This window comes from Eptatretus burgeri, chromosome 4 (genome assembly GCF_056783735.1).
Source record: "Eptatretus burgeri isolate ZD-2024b chromosome 4, Ebu_testis_v1, whole genome shotgun sequence".
In the NCBI taxonomy this organism is placed as follows: Eukaryota; Metazoa; Chordata; class Myxini; order Myxiniformes; family Myxinidae; genus Eptatretus; species Eptatretus burgeri.
In genome coordinates, this window is record NC_140964.1 from 87,627,031 (window position 1) to 87,649,313 (window position 22,283).

A 22,283-nucleotide genomic window follows, 5' to 3' on the forward strand; every position below is an offset into this window, starting at 1 on the left:
GGGGGAAAGAGAAGAGGGGGAAAGAGAAGAGGGGGAAAGAGAAGAGGGGGAAAGAGAAGAGGGGGAAAGAGAAGAGGGGGAAAGAGAAGAGGGGGAGAGAGAAGAGGGGGAAAGAGAAGAGGGGAAAGAGAAGAGGGGGAAAGAGAAGAGGGGGAAAGAGAAGAGGGGGAAAGAGAAGAGGGGGAAAGAGAAGAGGGGGAAAGAGAAGAGGGGGAAAGAGAAGAGGGGGAAAGAGGGGTTATACATCGTTACATTTCTCCCTGGTTTATCAAATGCAGTATTGTATTTATGACCTTAACGGTTTCTACAGTTTACCTTTAACAAGACGATGCCACTGACGACAGACCAAAGCTGCTGTCTTGTGCTGCTGGTAGGGAGATAAAAACGACAGGATGTGCTCCAAAAGTTCTTCTGGCAAGTCAACTAGGGATCTCAATGTGCGGCCGTTCTCCATCATAGGGCCGGGCTCGGCACTGGGATCCACATCCATGCTCTTGCACACGAGAAATGCACCGTCATTCCCCAAACTTTCTGCACCAAAGAGGCGAAATGCGTCCTCAGACATGCTACCTATGCCTGTCCACAATAAGGGATGCAACGGTGCTTGTGCAGTTTCTTCGAAAGAAACAGTTTTACAAGCATTAAAACATAGGTGGCATTAAACAGAAACCACAAAAAAACATTTTGTATTTTACAACTAACCGTAACAAGAATGCTTCCTTTCACAGGTCCCGGGAATGGAATGTGCCTGGCATTTCCACAGATGCCTGACAAATTACCACACACGAGTGAGCCTCGTTGGTTTGTCCAGGGATGGGGGCGGGGGGAAGCAAGTTTATGTATTTGCTTTGCAAACCAAACCTAATATAAAGATGAACATTTCAGTTCTGCTGACATTAGTAAGGCATTGCATTTCAACAAAGTAAAACCATCATGATTTCAGCAATTGCTTTAAGTTTTTCCAATTAAGTATCGTTGTGATGCAGAAGCATTCGATACAATTGCAATATATATATATATATATATATATATATATATATATATATATATATATATATATATATATATATATATATATATATAAAATTCTAGCAGATAAAAATATATCAATAAATCAGTTTATCTTTACTTCTTCGGGTTCTTTCCTGGTCTTCTGTTTCATTGATAGAACTATCCGTCCGTCATTGATAGAACTATCCGTCCTGCTGACTTAACCAGCACCTCACAGCGGCCTTGACATCGTCGTAGGAAGAAAAATGTTCTCCATGAAGGTGTTCCTTAAGTTTAGGGAAGACATAAAAATTTGAAGGAGCCAAGTCATGGCTGCTGATCCTTTGTGACACGATTCCATTTCGCACCTTTTACTCTTAGGATCGTAATGGTGCACCCAACTCTCATCTCCAATCAATCATCCCAACTCTCCTCTTCACAGCACCAACATCATGCTGCCCTCTGCCATCTTGACTAACATAGCACTGTGACATCAGTGGCAAAATCATGAAGGTTTGAACCCAGCGGTGGGACTGCAGTTTCATTTGAATTTTTTTTCCACATTTTACAAAGAAAATAAGGAGATATTACTTTTCAACACGACCAAACATATATGAGGGGCCGCGAGGAGGAGTGATGTAAGGGCCACATCGGCCATTTTGCACTATTTTAACCCTTCCCCTGTCATCCAAGCCTATCATCTTCTTCTTCTTCTTCTTCTTCTTCTTCTTTCGGCTGCTCCCATTCGGGGTCGCCACAGCGGATCATCCGTATGATCCGCATAGTGATTTGGCACACGTTTTACGCCGGATGCCCTTCCTGACGCAACCCTGGTCGCCTCTTACGACACAGGGATATGGTACACCTATTCTAACCGGAGTATACACCGGCCCAGTATACTGGTACTCATTTTGCTGACCTCAGAAGGATGACAGGCTAAGTCAACCCCCTGGTGTATTAATTCAGTGGCCCAACGGGGCTTGAACTCAGGACCTTTTGGATCCCAAGCCGCTGCCCTAACCACTGCGCCAACACCAGGCCTATCATCATCATTAAAAAATGTCGCTTACATCACTCCTCACGGCGCCGAATATACACAAAGTTTTTTCCGTCGGTAACACTTTATTACCTCTGCCACCGAAGGTGGAAAGAGGTTATGCTTTCACCCCTGACTGTCTGTTTTTGTGTGCAGGATATCTCAAAAAGTTGTGGACATATTCAGATGAAATGTGGCGGACTGGTTTGATGTGTGACAAGGACAAACAGATTATATTTTGGTGACTATCCACATCTGGATACCAGAATTTTTTAAGGACCTATCGATCTATATTCATCCAGAATGATCAGAATCTATCATCTTTGTGCATGAATATGTACAAAGCTTTTGTCCGAAGCCTGATGGAGTACTGCTCTGCCCTCTGGGCTGGTGCTCCTACCTCCTCTCACCTTTCTGGGCTTCACGCTGTGGAAACCAAGGCATTTAGGATCATTGGTATCTCCCGTGATGAAGCTGGGTCTTTTGGTCCCCAATGACACTCACAGGTAGAAATGCAATAGGTTTGTCGAGTACAACATGCTGCCTTTTGATTAAACCAGTCAGCCAAGTGACAGGTATGCACCACTACTGTAGTGTCAAGAAAAACAGCCAATAGGAGGGGAAAAAAAAAAATCAAATCAATGTCCAAATGCAAAGCTTTAATAATAATAATATCACCCTGCAGCCAAATAACATGATGGCAAGGACAGGACTTTTTTTTTTTTCCACACTACAATGGGCAGACAAAAGGTCACCATGAGACCAAATACCACTGGAGTCGAGTCACAATAACATCTACACCAGCTTGCAGAGGGTAGTCAGGGTGATTAAGTTTGTAGGAATGAGCATGCCTTGTGAAGTGCAAATAAGCACAACTTTGACCAAAAAAAATACTTTGGGAGTCCAAGAGGATGATTACTGGCACACACGTCAAGTGGCCCTGAAAGGAAGAGAGATATCCAAAAATGGAGTTGAAGAAATGGTGTCCAAACAGTATTTGTTTTTTATCATGGCCAAATCAAGAATGTCCAGGATGTAAACAAAATCTGCACCCCGGTCCCTACCTAATGCAAACTGAGGGTGATGGACAATGAGCTGTTGAGGGAGAAACAGAACCATCATCCACAGAGATCAGCAAGGGATGTCACATCACAAATGCAAATCTGTGCTCCAAATTGAAATCACCTTTGCCAAAACAACAAGAAAAGGTCTTGGTGATAATCTTTATGCTCTCAGGTGCTTACTTTCCCAGGTGCAGCAAGTCGATCACATTTGTAATAAAGGCGACAAAATGAGCAAATGACATTCATGAACTATCCATGGTTCTGGAACTATCATGAGAATGACGAGCAGGATACAGAAAAACAAGTTTGAATCGAAGAAAATTAAAAAAAAATGTGCAAGATAGCGAAGCTCCATCTCTCTATTCCACAAGCTGAGCTTCTCAAGAACATAGACATAGCACACACGTGTAACATTCCGTCCAAGTGAGAAATCATTGAAGGCAGCAGTTCTGTGAGTGCACAATTCCATTAAAAATAAAAAATAATAAAAGTTTTTAAAAACTTGGGTGTGCTCAAGAACGGTGGTCACACAATTAACATCTGGGATACCTCACTGACTGACTGACAAGTTTGCATTGTGGCCAACTGCTGAATCATCGAGCACCTTACAGGTGGAAGAGCATAGTCAGATTATTTGATTTTTTTTTTATTCACCTCATCCTCTCAAGAACAGCAAATACATTATGTTCCTCATTCATAGACAACCGACCTCTCAGATGCGTTAGAAATCCTCTCTTCCTTTTTACAGACTCCACATTGTCATGTAATACCCTGTCCTACTGCTATGTGGACTGCAACTGCATCACTCTCCTGATCTTATAAATGGAATATGTCCTTACACAAGCCTTAACATTGTATACAACAAAAAAGAAAATCCTGGAAAATCTCACCGACTCACCCTGTCACTCTGGAAGGATCACCAAACTAATACGAATCCTATTTGCATGATCAGCCACTGAAAGAGCTTCAGTCATTTGAACTTCAAGGCCCCACCTTCAGCCACAACCTCGCCTGGCCAACCACATAGCAAAGCTGGTCTCCAAAGGCAACCACAAACTGGGCATCCTCCGTTGATCAAAGTCCTTCCTTGGAAAATTAGTTGCTCAACATCTCCAAAGCCTTTAGTAGAGTTCCCACAATAGGGTCCCGTGACCGTTTTTCCAGGACCAAGGTTTGAAGGTTGATTTTAGTCAATTTGAGGGTGCTGATTAAAATGAGCTGGGGTGAACCTCGTGAAAATGTGGGCGAACTCAGCCAGATGCGAAAATTCAAAATGGCCGCCATGCTACTTCCAGTATATCAAAAATTGCATTTCTTTGGTTCTACATGTCCGATTTTTAAAGATTTTTGGGTCAAAATACATGTTTTGAAGGACAAGGATGTCATATATTACCATTCCAGATTGTTATCTTTAAGGGTTAAGTCACAAAATATGAAATATAACTTTTCGGGGGCCAAATCGAAGATTGTCGTCAAGTAACATCTGGAAAATAGTAAAAAAAAAAATCATCAATTTTCTTCTCATAATATTATTGGCAGTGAATCTTTTCATGCAAGTAAATGTTTGTTTTTATGTGGGAGTGCACAACAAATTGAGACAAGGAGAGAAGGACGCAATCATTGTCTTTATTTTCAGAACATGATGTGTACATAATATCAATTTCTCAACTTTTACACTGTTCAGGTAGGTTATACCATTCTTTTGTATGTTCCTCCTGTACTTTATCTAGAATAGTAATATGATGAAAGAATATCAACATTCCTTCATTTTGTCTGTAGAGCAACAGTGTTTCAATGGAAAAAATGAAATAAAACATGAATTATTATCTGAATTCCCAGCAATTCATTCATGTCTGCCATTATAAACGGTTTAATGGTTCTGGCTTGTCTGACATACTGGTTGCTGCACAGGCCATTGCTGATGGTTCAGTAGAGAAGGCACTACGTGGGAAACACTACAAACGTAACATCAGATGTCTTCGGTTGATGTATGAAGCTCTGAGTCGACGGATGATCAGAGAAGGCATGCAGGATGGGGTGTCCGTCTGAAAATGCAAAGGAGAAGATTGCCATACTTCAGGAATCCTCCACAACTCCAGAGCAAAAGCAGGAAGTCTACTCAGAGTTGGAATCTCACCCAGATATTGTGTCCTTCGTGGAACAAGTGTTCCAGAGCGCCAAGTCATCTAACAGTTCCATGGTTAAGTATTGGTTGAGTTTCATATCCATGGTAGAAGTTCTGATGCTGAATATCCATGCAGTGAAAACAAGGAACTGGGATGAATTCAAGGCTTCATTGCGAATGATGATGCCATGGCTCCATGTCTACGACAATGACCGGCATGTTCGCTGGCTTGTGGAATTCTGGCTTGAAGCAAGTCGTCTTGCCGAGGAAAAGGCCAGATACCTACGAGATGGATCGTTTGCACAATCAATGACTGGCAGGCCATATTCGTGTTTGCCTCTAAACCTCTGGATTGAAATGACAATGAACAAAGGTTCCAAGATGAAGGCTGGATGGCTGAAAATTCTGCGGAATGAGAAGATGCTGTTAACTACTACGAGGAACGTGAATTCAGTCAACAGAGTAAGGGCAGCTCTTCACACACTGGCACAGATGAAGACCTCTGCTCTGAAGCATATTGAGAATACCCCCAATCGTCTGAAGATTGACGAACAGGTTGTCCAAGACCTAAACAGTTGCATCACCGAGTTTGACTGTGACCCATTTGACTTGGATAAACCACAACTGAGAGCTCTGGTATCCGGTGTTGTCGCCTCAGGTGACCTGGTACGTGATTTTGAAAGTGCTCACGAAGATGGTGAAACAAGAGTGACTCAATTCTTCAGAGAATGAATGTTTTCACAGAATACACCATTTGATGCTACTATACACAGATGTTCAAGATACACTTTCAGCAAACCTCCTGTAACTCGGGATTCAGTCTCAGGCAAAGTGACAAAGACAGATGCTATGGAAAACAGAGCAATGGCATCGTTAATTTGGCTGGCAGAATCTGGTGAAGAGAAGTTTACTCTCGCACAGGTGATGGAATTTCGCGTGACAGATGAGTGTTTACCCATATTTAACATCAACGGTACCATGAAGAAAGTGTAAAAATCAAAGTAAGTTGAGAAATTAAACATGCAGCCTGTCAAACCTTTTCCAGATCAGTACATTGCCCGAGTCGATATGGGTTTCCTGTGGAGATTAGCGACCCCAACTGCAGAAGATCGTGAGAAAGCTGATGGGTCTGCCCTCACGTGGGGAGATTATGCTGAAAAGCTTTTTTCCGTTATTCGCAGAAGGCATCCAAATGCAAGCCAGATTGTTTTTGTAAATGATGCCTATGGTGTGGAAAATTCCATCAAAGACAGTGAGCATGAGCGTCGTAAATCCACGACAGCATATAGAGATGGGTCCACAAATGTGTACATGAAAACATCAGATAGGTTTCCTGGCACAAAGAACTTCCAGGTGCTGTTCAGCAATCAGGGAAATAAACAAAGGCTGCAAAAGTTTCTAAAGGATGAGTTCACCAAGCTTGTAAAGAATCAGAGAAATTGACTTTGTGTACTCCATCAGGCAAAATTGTTGGAACATCTCCTCCGGAGAAAGGATGGAAGAATTTGAATGTAGTCACATTGAGGCGGACACAATGCTGTTCTTCATCTATTCGCAAATCCGAAAAGCAGGAAAAATGGAGACAGTCGTGATTGATGCCGAGGACACAGATGTAGTGATTCTTTCTGCATATGTTGCACATCAACTGGAGGGCACCCTTGCTATCAAACGGAAAGACAAAATCATCAGCTGCAGAGACCTTTGCTCTGATGATGTAGCTGAAATATTAATCCCATTACACATCCATAGTGGATCTGATACAACATCTGGCTTTTATGGACATGGGAAAAACAGTTTATGAAAAAGGAACAGGAACTCAGGAGGCACGCAATCTTTTGAAAGATGTTGGCAAAACACTTCCAGTGACACAAGAGGTGCTCCAGCAAATGGCCACTTCACTATTAGACACATCTATAATGACACAATCAGTAAAACGTTAGGTGAAGCCAGAGCACGGAAGTGGGGTCAGATGAAAACAAGTCCACGTCCTGCATCCCACCAGATCCAGATTCTAACAATCTGCATGTGACGCGAGTTAACTACCAAGTTTACATTCAACTCAACTATGACAAGCCGGATGCACCCCCAAATCCCACCAACCATGGATGGACAATGAAAGACAGTAGATGTGTGTCAGTGAGGTATACCCATGATGCACTCCCAAGAAGTTTACATGACTTGGTTGAACAAGAACAGACATTATTGCACGATGATGAGGCTGAAAGTAATGATGAAGTTTGTGACTCTGGAGCCAGTGACTCAGATTGTGACTGAAGGATTACATGTATGTGTTTCAATGGAGATTTCATTTAATTTACAACTGTAAAAACATTGCCACAGTCAAAATATAAGAGATGTTAATATTATTTTATTATGACTGTCTTAGATAAAAGACTGTTTGGACAGTACATCAAACTTTGGTCAAAGCAAATTACAAGAATACTTGTGGGGAATTCAGATAATTCATGTTTTATTTCATTTTTCCATTGAAACACTGTTGCTCAACAGAGAAAATGAAGGAATGTTGATATTCATCATATTACTGTTCTAGATAAAGTACAGGAGGGACATACAAAAGAATGGTATCACCTACCTGAACAGTGTAAAAGTTGAGAAATTGATATTATGTACACATCATGTTCTGAAAATAAAGACAATGATTGCGTCCTTCTCTTCTTGTTTCAATTTGTTGTGCACTCCCACATATAAACAAACATTTACTTGCATGAAAAGATTCACTGCCAATAATATTATGAGAAGAAAATAGATTTTTTTTTTACTATTTTCCAGATGTTACTCGACGACAATCTTGGATTTGGCCCCCCGAAAAGTTATATTTCATATTTTGTGACTTAACCCTTAAATATAACAATTTTGAATGGTAATATGACATCCTTGACCTTCAAAACATATATTTTGACCCAAAAATCATAAAAATCGGACATGTACAACCAAAGATATGCAATTTTTGATATACTGGAAGTAGCATGGCGGTCATTTTGAATTTTCGTATCTGGCCGAGTTAGCCCACATTTTCACGAGGTTCACCCCAGCTCATTTTAATCAGCACCCTCAAATTGACCAAAATCAACCTTCAAACCTTGGTCCCGGAAAAACGGTCACGGGACCCTATTGTGGGAACTCTACTTTGTCCGTAGCTCAATGCAGTCGTTCTCTCCCCTCTTGGCTGGCGCACCAGCATCACATCTGCCTTTCCTGAATTCTGTGGAATTGAAACTTCTCACAATGAGGCTCACAGGCAGGTTGATGGTCACTCTTTTGCCTTCTTTTCTCCAATATTGCTCCCCCTACTCTGTCATCTGACCCTCCCCATCAACTCGAAGATAGACACGTTCTTCCAGTAACCCCGTCCGGGTGGAAATGACAAAACCCAGGTTGACTGCACATTTCAACTCTTTTGTTTCACACTTCTCCCAGAAGCAGTTCTTTCCCACTCTTCCCTCGAGGGCTTCAAACAAGCCATACACCCGCAGCTCGTTTCATCCTTAATCCTGACCCATTAATCTTTATTACCTCCATTAACCCTTCTTAACCCAAACTCCTTACTTGCTGGTTTCAATGTATTCTCATTCTCCCTCCCTCATTATTCCTTTGCTGGTTGTACCCAAATGTTGTCCCGAGCCACTTAATTTAACCTTGCTTTGGTAGAGGGAGGGGGGGAAAGAGTGAGAGTGAGAGAAAAAGAGAGAGAGAGGAGGGGGAGAAAAAAAAGAGAGAGAGAGAGAGGAGGGGGAGAAAAAAAAAGAGAGAGAGAGAGAGAGAAGAGAGAGAGAAAAAAAGAGAGAGAGAGAGAGAGAGAGAGAGAGAGAGAGAGAGAGAGAGAGAGAGAGAGAGAGAGAGAGGATGGGGGAGAGAGAGAGAGAGAGGAGGGGGGAGAGAGAGAGAGAGAGGATGGGGGAGAGAGAGAGAGAGAAAGAGGAGGGGGAGAGAGAGAGAGAGAAAGAGGAGGGGGAGAGAGAGAGAGAGAGAGAGGAGGGGGGAGAGAGAGAGAGAGAGAGAGGAGGGAGAGAGAGAGAGAGAGAGGAGGGGGGAGAGAGAGAGAGAGAGAGAGAGAGAGAGAGAGAGAGAGAGAGAGAGAGAGAGAGAGAGAGAGAGAGAGGAGGGGGAGAGAGAGAGAGAGAGAGAGAGAGAGAGAGAGAGAGAGAGAGAGAGAGAGAGAGAGAGAGAGAGAGAGGAGGGGGAGGGAGAGAGAGAGAGAGAGAGAGAGAGAGAGAGAGAGAGAGAGAGAGAGAGGAGGTGGAGAGAGAGAGAGAGAGAGAGAGAGAGAGAGAGAGAGAGAGAGAGAGAGAGAGAGGAGGGGAGAGAGAGAGAGAGAGAGGAGGGGAGAGAGAGAGAGAGAGAGAGAGAGAGAGAGAGAGAGAGGAGGGGAGAGAGAGAGAGAGGAGGGGGAGAGAGAGAGAGAGGAGGGGGAGAGAGAGAGAGAGAGAGGAGGGGGAGAGAGAGAGAGAGAGAGAGGAGGGGAGAGAGAGAGAGAGGAGGGGAGAGAGAGAGAGAGAGAGGGGGGGAGAGAGAGAGAGAGAGGAGGGGAGAGAGAGAGAGAGGAGGGGAGAGAGAGAGAGACGGAGAGCGAGAGAGAGACGGCGAGAGAGAGAGCGACGGAGAGAGAGAGAGAGAGAGAGGAGAGAGAGAGAGAGAGAGGAGAGGGGAGAGAGAGAGAGAGAGGAGGGGGAGAGAGAGAGAGAGAGAGGAGAGAGAGAGAGAGAGAGAGAGAGGAGGGGGAGAGAGAGAGAGAGAGAGGAGGGGAGAGAGAGAGAGGAGGGGGAGAGAGAGAGAGAGGAGGGGAGAGAGAGAGAGAGGAGGGGGAGAGAGAGAGAGAGAGGAGGGGGAGAGAGAGAGAGAGAGGAGGGGGAGAGAGAGAGAGAGAGGAGGGGAGAGAGAGAGAGGAGGGGGAGAGAGAGAGAGAGAGGAGGGGGGAGAGAGAGAGAGAGGAGGGGGGAGAGAGAGAGAGAGGAGAGAGAGAGAGAGAGAGGAGGGAGAGAGAGAGAGAGAGGAGGGGGAGAGAGAGAGAGGAGGGGAGAGAGAGAGAGGAGGGGGAGAGAGAGGAGGGGGAGAGAGAGGAGGGGGAGAGAGAGGAGGGGGAGAGAGAGAGGAGGGGGAGAAAACCAACCGTTGGGCGGACCACGCCCCAAAATTGCAATCAGGACCCCAGGAGCTATCCCCATCCCCAACTCCAGCAGAGACCTTGCGGGCTTCCTTACCCGACAAGGGACTCAATATCGTGTGAAAAAGACGACACCGGTTCTGCATTTAAAATATCAACAGTCGTGGGGCAAATTAGCTAAATATAGCATAACAATTGTGCATTTTGTGAGGAAAGCACCAAATTTGGCACACTAGTAGCCTAACATATTATGAACAGATTTGGATATTGGGTCATCTCAAACTCAGCCGCTGATGCCTGTGACAGCCATTTTCCACTGCCATCAAAAATTTTGAGATGGCCAAATATCCAAATCTGTTCACAATATGATAGGCTACTAGTGTACCAAATTTGGTGCTTTCCTCACAAAATGCACAATTGTTATGCTTAGTTGCCCCACCACAGGCCCCGTTCTTCGAGGCCTGGACACACATTAAAAAATAAATTAATCACCCAAAACATCAGTAACCACGTGGGCTGAAACCCCCGCAACGCAAGTCACGTGACGATGCCGATGCCACCGTCACGACAAAATTACTTCAGAGAAACCGAATTACTTGAGGCCCGAATGAGAGACACCGACCAACAGGACAAGGACAAGACAGAGAACCTTCTTCCTTTTGGCACAAGAATCGTTCCCTTCCGCTTCCAGTCGCTCGAGCCCTTTTCACATTGCCGTCTCAGACCTCCACGCACTCTCCTACTTCTCTATTGGCGTTTAACACTATCCAGGCTCAAGCCAACAACGGGGCCCAAGATATCTCCTCAGAGCGTTCGCCATCCCATCGAAGCAAACGAGGCATCAAAAGGGCTCGAAACACCAAAAAGAGCGACGATCAAAGCCACGGTTCGTTCGCCCAAAGCGCCATCCGCGACACCCCGAACAGAGGCACGGCATCCACCTCATGTTGCACGGCCCAGTCCAAGCGGGAGACGAACGGAATCGAAAAATGATCAAACAAACAAGTCTGTGACGGGAAATTAAACCCAACAAATACCATCCCCACCGAGCACGACGCAAGTTGATGAACGTACAAGTGAAGACAAGAATGAAGACACAACCACGAACCTGAGAAGCTCGTGACCAGAAGCCGCAGTTTTTTTTTCCCGGCCAAACCGGAAGCCACCTGGAAGTGAATCGTTCTTTTGATAATCCAACACGTACAATTTAATCATGCGACTATTTTTTTTAATATTATTTGTTTTTTGTTAATTTATTACTTATTTTCCGTTTGTGCTCGACAGAATGATGTGTAATCTTGAATGCAAGGTTTGCGGCGGTGTATGGTAACAACCCCGCAGTACAAAACATATCTTAATTATATCGAAGCGTTGACGTTGTTGTGTACCTCATCGCGGCTGAGCAGTTAAAAAGAAACAGGGAATGTTATTAAGCTTTTGCTCGAATCCAGTTGTTAATCGTAAATGTTGATTTCAAACGATTTTTAAAACGGGTTTAAATTAATCTTAATGAGGTTTGACGCAATCGTAGATCTTTCACGTTGCTGTACATTGTTATGTGTTTTTTTTAATTATGTATTTGAGGAAAGTATAATTGATTTTATGCCGTTCATCCTGCTGCTTTGGCGAGCAGTTCCTTTGTTGTTCAATGTATGGCAGCCTTGATGACGTAGTTGGCAGCAGAGCTCGCGTCAAACTTACCTGAGTTTTTTGGGGGGGGGATTCCGAAAGCCCACGATCGTTGTGGCTGTTGTGGTGTATATCAGCATTTCATTCGCGAGTACCACACCGAATACCACACCGAGTCCGATTAAAAAATGAGTGGGCTGAGGCGGTTCTTGGGTGAGAAACACACAACATCAACATCACACACCACCCCCTTGAAAAGACCCCACAAACAACACTGCACAGATGTACACCTTCACCCATCCATACTCGAGCTACCTAAAAGTCCCGTCAACATCCCTACACCCCTGTATCTCCAATACTTCCAGGTACCTATCGAATTCCAATTCAAAGTTCTCTCTTGTTTCAGTTGCCACAACCTTTCCAAGGAGACCATTCCATGCATTAACAACTCTCTGAGTGAAAGACCCCTGCCTTACTGCTCTATTAACCCTGTAATGTACTTATCATCAGTGCCAACTTGTTCGTACTTTTACATCATTTACTTTGTTCCATTTACTTGTCCAACCAATGGCAGTAGTGTAGCGGTGGTTTTTTTTTTAAATCTGGTTTCTAACCAATCATTTTGCCCCCTACTTTCGGGCTCTCAGACCCTCCCAAGAGACGAGGGCCAGGAAGGCTTTAACGGAAGTGCAATGACGCTTTCCTGCCTGGCGGCTCGCTATTTACACGATCGTGGAAATGACTCACGGACTTGAGTTCCACTGGAGTTAAACTAAAGTTCATTGGAGTTCACTGGAGTTAAACTCCGTTCGCAGCCTGATCCTCCCGCAGCAGTTTGCTCTCTGCACCCGCAGTTGCGTGTCACATGCCGTGTCATGGCTCTATCTTCAGTGGGTTTTTGCTCCTTTCATACGCGGGACTACTATCATTGAACCCATTTTGGTGAGCAGCATATTCCCACAGGAACTGGCCTTTTCTGACACCCGAGTCACCGAGTGGACCACAATAATTTAGTGGACACGACACCAAAATTGTCCACTGGCGATTAGTGTTTTCTTGCTTCTTATTGAACTTGTGACTGTATTCACCCATACTCAAGCTTAACAGCTTATGGGACACCGCTCAGACTGGACAAAGTCATCAACCTTAAGTGGTGAGTAGAAGTCGATAACTCGATTCTCTATAACTCTCCTCTTCTTCACTCTCAGGCTATGGCCCCTGGTACAATCACTGTCTATTCTGCTCAAGAACCCTTCTGCAAATATTATGTCCACACCATTGATTATCTTAAACATCTTCATCATATCCCCTCATAACCACCTCCTTTCGAGTGAATGAATCCCCGTCTCCTTCAGCCACTCCTCATAGCTGAGTCTAGCTAGGCCCGAAATCAATGTAGTAACCCTGCGCTGAACCCTCTCTATGGTATCTATATCCTTCCTGAGTTGTAGCGACCAAAACTGCACACAATATTCTTGATGTGGCCCTCACTAAATTCCTGTGCAATGTTAACACCACCTCTTTTGACTTATAATTGATCCCCCTCCAAATACAACCTAAAACCCTATTTGCTTTACCTATAGCTGCCTGGCACTGTGCTACCTGCTTACCTCCCGTATCTATTACCACCCCCAAATCTTTCTCCTGTGTGACACACTTTAAACTTGCCCTTTGCACCATCTACTTTCATGATTTTTCCCCCTCCACAACACCTTTCACTAGTTCAAGTTAAATTGCATCTGCCAATCTTTTCACCAATCTCTGTAAGTATCAATACATTCCTGAATCTGATCACCACCCCCTCTGCCATCCACCTCACCTCCAAGCTTTGTGTCATCTTCAAACTTGGAAAGCCTACAATTCACCCCAATATCCAAATCGTTGATGTAAATAATGAATAGTAATGGTCCGAGTACTGATCCCTGAGGTACCCCACTACTTACATCCTCCCAGCAAGACATCCTCCCACTCACAGCTGCTCTTTGCTTCCAATTACTAAGCCAGTTTGCAATCCATTTAGCTACCTGACCAACCACTCCACAAGCCCTCACTTTGGCTAACAACCTCCAATGTGGTACCTTATCAAATGCCTTCTTAAAGTCGAGATTCACTATATCCACTGCCATTTCCTCATCCACCCAATCAGATGCTGCTTTATAGAACTGTAAAAAAAATTTTTGACAAGACCTTCCTCTGGTAAACCCATGCTGACTACCTTTAATTAGTTTGTATTTATTTAAATGGTTCCTCATCTGGTCCTTAATTAATGTCTCCAAGACCTTCCACACAACTGAAATTAAACATACTTACTCTGTACTCTGCACATGTGCTCCTTGAAGGTTTCCCATTTTTCTGATGCTGATTGTCCTATTGTTAGCTTCTCCAAATCTGCATTACCCAACACTCTCCTCATAACCTCAAGGTTTGCTTTCCTGAAATTTAATAGCCTTACTCTACTATCCTGAACTCGAACCCTTAACAGAGTCTTTGCACACACACACAATGTTATAGTCATTTGCTCCTCAACACTCCTTTACCTACACCTCCTCCACCATATTGGGATTGTTACTTTAAAGGAGGTCGAACACTACATTCCCCCTCGTGGGCTTATCTACAAACTGGGTTAAAAAGCAATCCTGGACTAAAACTGGGAAATCCTCATCTGCTCTGCCCTTTCCCTATTCCTGGACCCAATATATCACTGGCAAGTGAAAATTCCCCAAAAATCAATACTCTTCCCTTACCACATGCCCTTTTGAATTATTCCTCCTCCTTCTTCCTTCACACCAGGAGCCCTATAAAACCATGCTACCAATAATTTGTATGGATGGGCTATGTCTCAATCTTTACTTTCTGGAAAACTCAAATGAGCTAATGAAAAACATTATGAAAGAGTTTTACAAAACATTGATATTTATTCTCAAAAAGAATGAGATAAACTCGAAGCTGGGAATTATTTTGAGGTTAATGTGAAATATCCAGAAGAATTCCACAACAAGCATAAAGACCTGCCATATGTTCCTAATAAGAAAAGCCTGAGAAAAGAACGGCATCGTGGTTATCAACAATCATTGCTTACTACTGGCAAATCAACACAAAAATTACTTACTTCATTATATGATAAAGAGAATTATGTTATACATCAAAGAAACTTGAGACAATTTTTATCTGCTGGGTTGAGAGTGAAGAAAATTCATAGAATCTTCGAGTTTAAACAACGTCATTGGTTAAAGACAAATATTGATCTAAAGGCCCGGTCACACCTTGACGTTTCAGCCAACGTATGCCGATTTTTGAATTTTTTTTCTAAAACGCTGGCACACGTTGAATACGTTATGGGTAAGTTTTGATAACATTGAGAGCACGCTGAAAAACACTGCCATACGTCGTTGTACACTGGCTTTAAACGTTGTACTTTTTGGTTGTCCTCAAATTTTTTCATGCTTGAAATTTCACAACGTATGCCGGCGTATGACTCGCACGTTCCGCTACGCTGGCCACAAGTTGTATGCACGGTCTGCGATCGTTGACAGACGTCAACACATGCTACTTGTAAGTTAATCATAAGTTGAGACACGCCGAGGTAATGTTTAGCGTACCCGAAACTTATTTCTAACCTATGATTAACGTGTTGTTGGCACGTTACGCGATCGTTGCCACACATCGACAGACGTTACTTTTAAGTTACTCATAGGCTGAAAGACGTCGGTATAATGGATCGTCCTTGCGTCAGCGTCCACGGCCACGGCCAAGACACTTATTTGCAGCATTCTTCAAACTTTTCTTCGGCATGACGAGGATGTTCACACTTCGATGTCTAGCTTGGCTATGATTCCAATTGTCCATCGGCAGCGTCTATTTAAAATAGTCGAGTTTGAGCGTTTTAACACGTTCAGAAGAAACGCTTCAAATTTCCAAACCCCAGCGTCAAAAAACAAAGGCGAGTGACAGCAATTGAAATCGTTCATTGTAAACAATGAAAATAGCTGAGTGGTACCGTTTAAAAGTCGTTGAGTGTAAAAAAAATCCAATTGTTCAGCGCAAGCGTCTACTTTCAATAGTGGAGATGCAGCCATTTAAATCGTTGAGTGGCAGCCTATGAATAGCAAACCCTACGTCACCGGCAAAGATAAACTGCCGCACGATATGGATAAGTTAGGCTATCGTTGGGCATAGTTTGTGAACGCCGGCTACACGATAATTATTCGTTGGTATACCGTATCTTTAAGTAATCAAAGCGCTCTATGCACATTATTAGTTCATTGTGCATTTGTCCAACCCGTTACGAATAGACCTAAATCGTAAAAACAAGCCATAGGTCATTGTTGAAAAAGCCCCATAAAAAATTAGCCGCGAAGAACTTCCAACAATGGTGAAAAGATGTCTCCTACCCGTGGACACGCGGACGCAAGGACGATCCATCATAACCCATACCCTCCCTCTCACACTCACCTACTACTGCCAACATGAACAAACTACTACTAATACTAATACTAATACTGATACTGATACTGTTACTGCTGACATGGACATCGACTCAAAAAGGACTCGAAAACACTGTTGGGTTCCCCTTTTATGAACACCATTTTTATATACCAATTCCCAAAACCGCTGGGAACACGTCTTTATATGGTAGTTGTAAGCTAGAAACACGTTAATTTTTTTTTTTTTGTCGACTGGAAGACGTCATTGGAATACGTCTACATACGTCGATGTGTGTTGGGACTACGTAAAGAATTGGTTGAAAGCACGTCAAACACAAGTTAGAAATAAGTTTCGCGTAAAAAAGACATTACCGCGACATTTTTCGACTTATGAGTAGCTTATAAGTAGCCTTTGTGGACGTGTGTAAGCGTCTACATATCGTGTGTAAAACTTATCCCCATCGCATGCAGAACGTGTGTCATACGCCGAGTACGTCGTAAAATTTTGAACATGTTTAAAATTTCTTGACGTACTCTACTTACTACGACGTATGATAGCGTACTTTAGTGTTCTACTCACGTATACCAAACTTACTGATACCGTATTTGACATGCCCCAACGTTTTAGATACATTTTTCTTCAGTCGGCATACGCTGGCAAGATCGCCAAGGTGTGACCGCGATGTTGTCACTTCCATTTCTACGGCAGTTATGATTCGAATCGTTGTGCGTCAGCCTTTTAATAGGCTACGTCACGACATCGTCGGTGATGCGTGCAACGCGCTATGCCTAAGTTAGACTATCATTGGGCATCGGTTGTGTAGGCCGACAACAGGTTCAGCATTCGTTGGTATAAGTTATCTATAACACAACGAAACGTTCTGTGTCCGTTACCAATGCTTTATACATAAGACCAAGTCGCTATGAATACGTCCGAATCTTTAAAAAAAAACATCAAAAGTTCAACGTAAGCCAGCGTTTTACATACATTTTAATACGTTGCCATCGCTGGCTAAAACGTCAAGGTGTGACCGGGCCTTTAATACGAAAAGGAGAACAGACGCAAAAATAGATTTTGAGAAAGACTTTTATAAATTTATGAATAATGCTGTTTATGCATGTTTAGAAAATGCTAGGAAAAGACAAAACATAAGACTTGCTTCATCTTGGAAAGAAGAATCTAAATTAATTAATAAATCAAGTTTTCAAAATGCAGAGGAGTTTTCAGAGAACTTTTGTACTCTTAATTTGAACAAAGAAAGTATTGAAATGGATAAACCTATCTATATGGGAACATCAATTCTTGACTTGTCAAAGTTGTTAATGTATGACTACTTCTACAACAACTTAAAGAAGAAATAAGTGGATTAAGTTAATCTACTTTATATGGATACAGATAGTTTTATTTTGAAAATCAATACAGAAGATATTTATAAGGCTATGTCTCAGGATGTTGATATTTGTGATACAAGCAATAATAAATCAGATAACAAACTATTATCTACAAAGAATAAAAAGGTTATTGGAAAGTTTAAAGATGAGTTGAGTGGAAATATAATGAGTGAGTTTGTGGGATTGAGAGCAAAGGCTTATGCTTATAAATATATTGCTAATAATATTAAAAAGAGTGATAAAAAGTTAAAAGGGGTAAAGAAAAATGTAATCAAAGAAACAATAAACTTTGAACATTATTACAACTGTTTAGTCTTCAAGAAGGAAGAGTATGGAAAAATGAAAACAAATATAAAATAATTTTATTTACATGCACACGCACACGCACACAATCACACGCACACGTCAAATATACGTAGTGCGCTTTTGGCATTTTTGCTGTCCGCGTGATAACGTCGTTACACACAGTGTTACGTCATCGTGACTGCAAACGTTTCCTAAACGGTTTTCTGATCCAAGCAAACTCAATAACAAGTTAAAACCATTTATATTCAGAGGAGGTAATATAAATAAGAAAGTATTGGGGGCTTTTGATGATAAGAGATTTATTTTAGAAAATGGAATTGCCAGCTTCCCTTATGGATATACTAAGTACTAAGATAAGTGTAAGAGATAAGATATACATAAGTGTTGAGAAATTAAAGAGTGAATATATTTAAAAAAATATATATACATAAGAGTTAAGATATTTAAGAGATAAGATATCAGATAAAGTATCGGAGAAAGTGATAAGATATCCATCCATCCATTGGGACCATACTCTGTGCAGAGTGTTGGTGCTGCCCAAGCAGTCTCCTTGGCTATTGGGTACAATCCTGGATGGGTCACCACTCCGATACAGTATACCAGCAAGCTGGCACTCATTTTGTCAACCTCAGAAGGATGACAGGCCAAGTTAACCCCACCTGGTATTAATTCAACAGCTGAGCAGGATTCAAACTCAGGACCCTTGGATCCCAAGCCCACCACGCGAACCATTAAACCAACACCAGGTGATAAGATATACATAAGGAAAAATTGGGTTGAGGTTAATAGGCTACCGCCGCCTCTTCTACTGGTATATCAATGATAGTACCAAGCAATAACCAAACCAAAGAGTGGAGAAAAATCACAGCCTTGGTATTTAAATGGAAAACATAATGAATGTGGTAAATATCAAAAAGATCTCATTGAAGAGAAAACCAAGACAAGTGTAAATAAAGCACACAGATTGAGGGGTTTAACAAGATTTCATGGATGTCAAGACTTCAATGGAGAAATAATCTACTGCAATCTCAAAATGATATGTGGCTCAAGAGGCACTCAGAGAAAACATTGAGAGAGGTTTTTAATTTCATCTCTACTCAACAACAATACTTAAACAAAGAACCAAGTCCCAACATCTTATTTATCAAGAAACTCGATGGTGATGAGTGTTAAAAATAAAAACATCAAGTTATTTCCTCTCTCTCTTTCAAGTGCAGCTTGTGGCTGCTGGTTGTGGCTGCTGGTTGCATCATTGGTTGGGACACAGCTATGCCGCTGCACCGCCGATGCAGTGCCCCTCTACCAGTACACACACTGGAACTGGTGCTCATTTTGCCAACCTCAGAAGGATGACAAGCTGAGTCAACCTCCTGGTGTATTCATTCAGCAGCCCAACAGAGCTTGAACTCAGGACCCAAGGATCCCAAACCACCACCCCAACCACTAAGCCAACACCAGGCTTAGGTTATTTCCTAAAATAGAACTTAAACAAATATTCATTGGCTCTCTATGTGAGTTTAATATAAAGATGTGAGTGTGGTGAAAGACCACCAGTAATAACCAAGCCCCCAGAATAATAGGGGAATGTTGGTTTTGAGATAAGTCATTAAGCAGGTGAGCGAGCGAAAACAAGTATAACGAGTGAAAGCGAGCGTATGCGAGTGGTCCTGTGAAAAAGGACTCGTCTCAGAACCAACATTCCTCCACAACTTGCAGTCCTTCTTCCTTGTGCATAGACTGGCATAGTTCTGCAAGCTTATTGGCAGAAACCTGGACAAGACTGATGGATACACCAGTGTCCAGGGTGTTGACAAGGTTCTCACACAGTTGGTAAGACAGCGCGTTGGCCAGCAGCATGTCCTTCCCGGGGAAGTACACAGTGGTCAGATCATAAGGTAAAATACGGAAAAGTAGGTGTCGAAGTCGCTGAGGTGCTGCTGAGACGTTATTGAGGTGAATCATCTCTCATGATTCATGGTCGGATTCCAGAGTGAAATGACTTCTGTAGACATATGTGTGGAACCTCTCACACCCATAGACTACTGCAAGCAGTTTGTGTTTGATGTTGGCAATATCTGGTTTCACCATCACTGAGAGTCTGACGTGAATGCTATGGGCCTGCCGTTCTGGCATAAAGCAGCGCCGAGTCCGTGCATAGATGTGTCCACCTGCATGAAGGTTGCGCTGTGTGGATCAAAGTACCTGAGCGTCATCTGGTGACAGATTAGTCTTTTGATGAAGTTGAATGTTTGTTGGTGTGATGAAATCCATTCAAAGTTAGCATCATGTTTTAGGAGTTCTCTGAGTGCTTGTGCTTGTTCCAAGAGATGCGGTATGAATGATGCCATGTAGTTCAGAATGCGGAGGAACTGTTGTGGTTCTGTGACATTCGTGGGTGTCTTCAATTTGCTGATCACCTCGACTCTACCAGATTGTGGATGAAATCCATTTGAGTCAAGGATCAGGCCAAAAAACTTAACACTTGGCCTCTTAATTTCACACTTGTCGATGTTAAAGATGTGCCCATGTTCGTGGACTGTGGTCATGAGGTGATGGATGTTGATCTCGTGTTCATCGTCAGTCCGGCCATGGATGATAATGTCATCAGCAATGCCTTCTGCACCTCGACAGTGCTCCAGTATCTCATCCATTTTGTGTTGGAATGCATCCTGGCTCATGTTGAGACAGAATGGGAGCCTGAGGAAGCAATATTCAGCCAAACAAGCTGTTGATGCAGGTGAGCATGCTGTACTCAACCAGTATCAATGCCATGCATCCAACTTAGAGAATACTGACAAATTGTGGAAGTTTGGTGTGACTTCCTCCAGTGTTGGTGTCTTGTAGTGGAAATTTTAATGGCCTTTTTGAGGTCCTTCGGGTTAAGACATATCCGGAGCTGGCTATTAGGTTTTTCTACTGTAGACTAGGCTTGATACCCAGTTAGAAGGTTCAGTTAATTTTGTGATGCCGCCAAGGATTTCCACCTTGTTGAGCTCGTGCTTGACTTTGTCCAGGATGTGTATGGGACAGAGGCGAGGTACATGTATGGCTGGAGGTAAGGTATTATCTGCAGTGATGTGTACCTTCCCTTTGAAATGACCAATTCCTTTGAGTCATTCAGGGTAAAGCTTAAATAGGTCATATTTGGATGTGACTGGTAGGTACAGTGATTTCTCATTGTCATTCAGAATGCAGTTTAGCACAATGAGCTGTATGGCAAACGATGTTGGTAAGCCTAATATGCCTGAGCTATCAGACTCTGACATAGAACTCAGCACTGGCTGTTCTACCTTGGTATGAGCAGGTTATATGTACAGCCCTGAAGTGAGGTTTGTTAGATCCCCCATATGCATGGAGCGTAGTCTTCTTCGGGGCAGTTGCACCATTCTGGGAAAAGCCATGAGAGTCAAGCTTACCTGGGAGCATTCTTCCCCCCTCTCTCTCCCCTCCTCTCTCCCCCCTCTCCCCCTCTCCCCCTCCCCCCTCTCTCTCTCCCTCTCACTCTCTCTACCACCACTCCCCCGCCCCCTGCTCCCCCACCACTCCCCCTCGGTTGAGGGACTGCAACATGTACGAATTTTATTCAGAATGAACAGACTGGAGGGGTGCAAAAATCACTGCATGTGTGAGCATGTATGCATGCAGGTAGGCAGGCCTTTGCCAGGTAGATAGTGTGGGTTTTAAATGCTCCCGTCCAGTTTTCTATCGAACCCAGTGGATAAAAAGAAAACAAGCCGGTTGGCGACATGGGTGGTCGCGACATAATTGCATACTCGTCATACAGTTTTTGACGGATCGGGCTGAAATTTTTTGACAAAGAGGTTGATAATTGTGCCCATAAAAGCCTGGAAGCCGATTTTTGATTTTCGAAAAAATAAATTTTTTAGGATTTTTCAAAAATTTCAAAGTCCCGTTGCTAGGCAACGGTGGTGTCCATAGCAACGGTGCTCAAAAGCATAGAACTATATCCTGGTATGAACCTACCTGTCAAGTTTCATCAAAATCTGGTTGACTCCTCTGGTCTCCAGAGCTGTCCATTACATACAGACAAACAAACATAGAGACAGACGGAAAAAGTGAAAATAAGGGTCCTCTAGCGACCACCCAATGTTACTGTTTGGGTGCATTTTATCGCCATTCCTTTCCCCACCCCTAACGCTGCTTTGCCTTACCCTCAACTCATGCTGCCTTCCCC

At 43.0% G+C, this 22,283-nt stretch overlaps 1 protein-coding gene across 1 annotated transcript in view; it reads right to left on the reverse strand.

Annotated features, from left to right (window-relative positions):
* Positions 1 to 11,521, reverse strand: part of FBXO42 (F-box protein 42) — a 70,581-nt gene extending 59,060 nt beyond the window's left edge. Inside the window, exons 1-3 of the mRNA XM_085879225.1 lie at positions 11,446 to 11,521; positions 703 to 767; positions 316 to 576 (exon numbers count right to left, since the gene is read on the reverse strand). Coding sequence (XP_085735351.1) covers positions 316 to 565 — 250 coding nt within the window. The 5' untranslated portion in view covers positions 566 to 576; positions 703 to 767; positions 11,446 to 11,521. The remainder of the gene's footprint in view (positions 1 to 315; positions 577 to 702; positions 768 to 11,445) is intronic.
* Between the last annotated feature and the right edge of the window lie 10,762 nt (positions 11,522 to 22,283).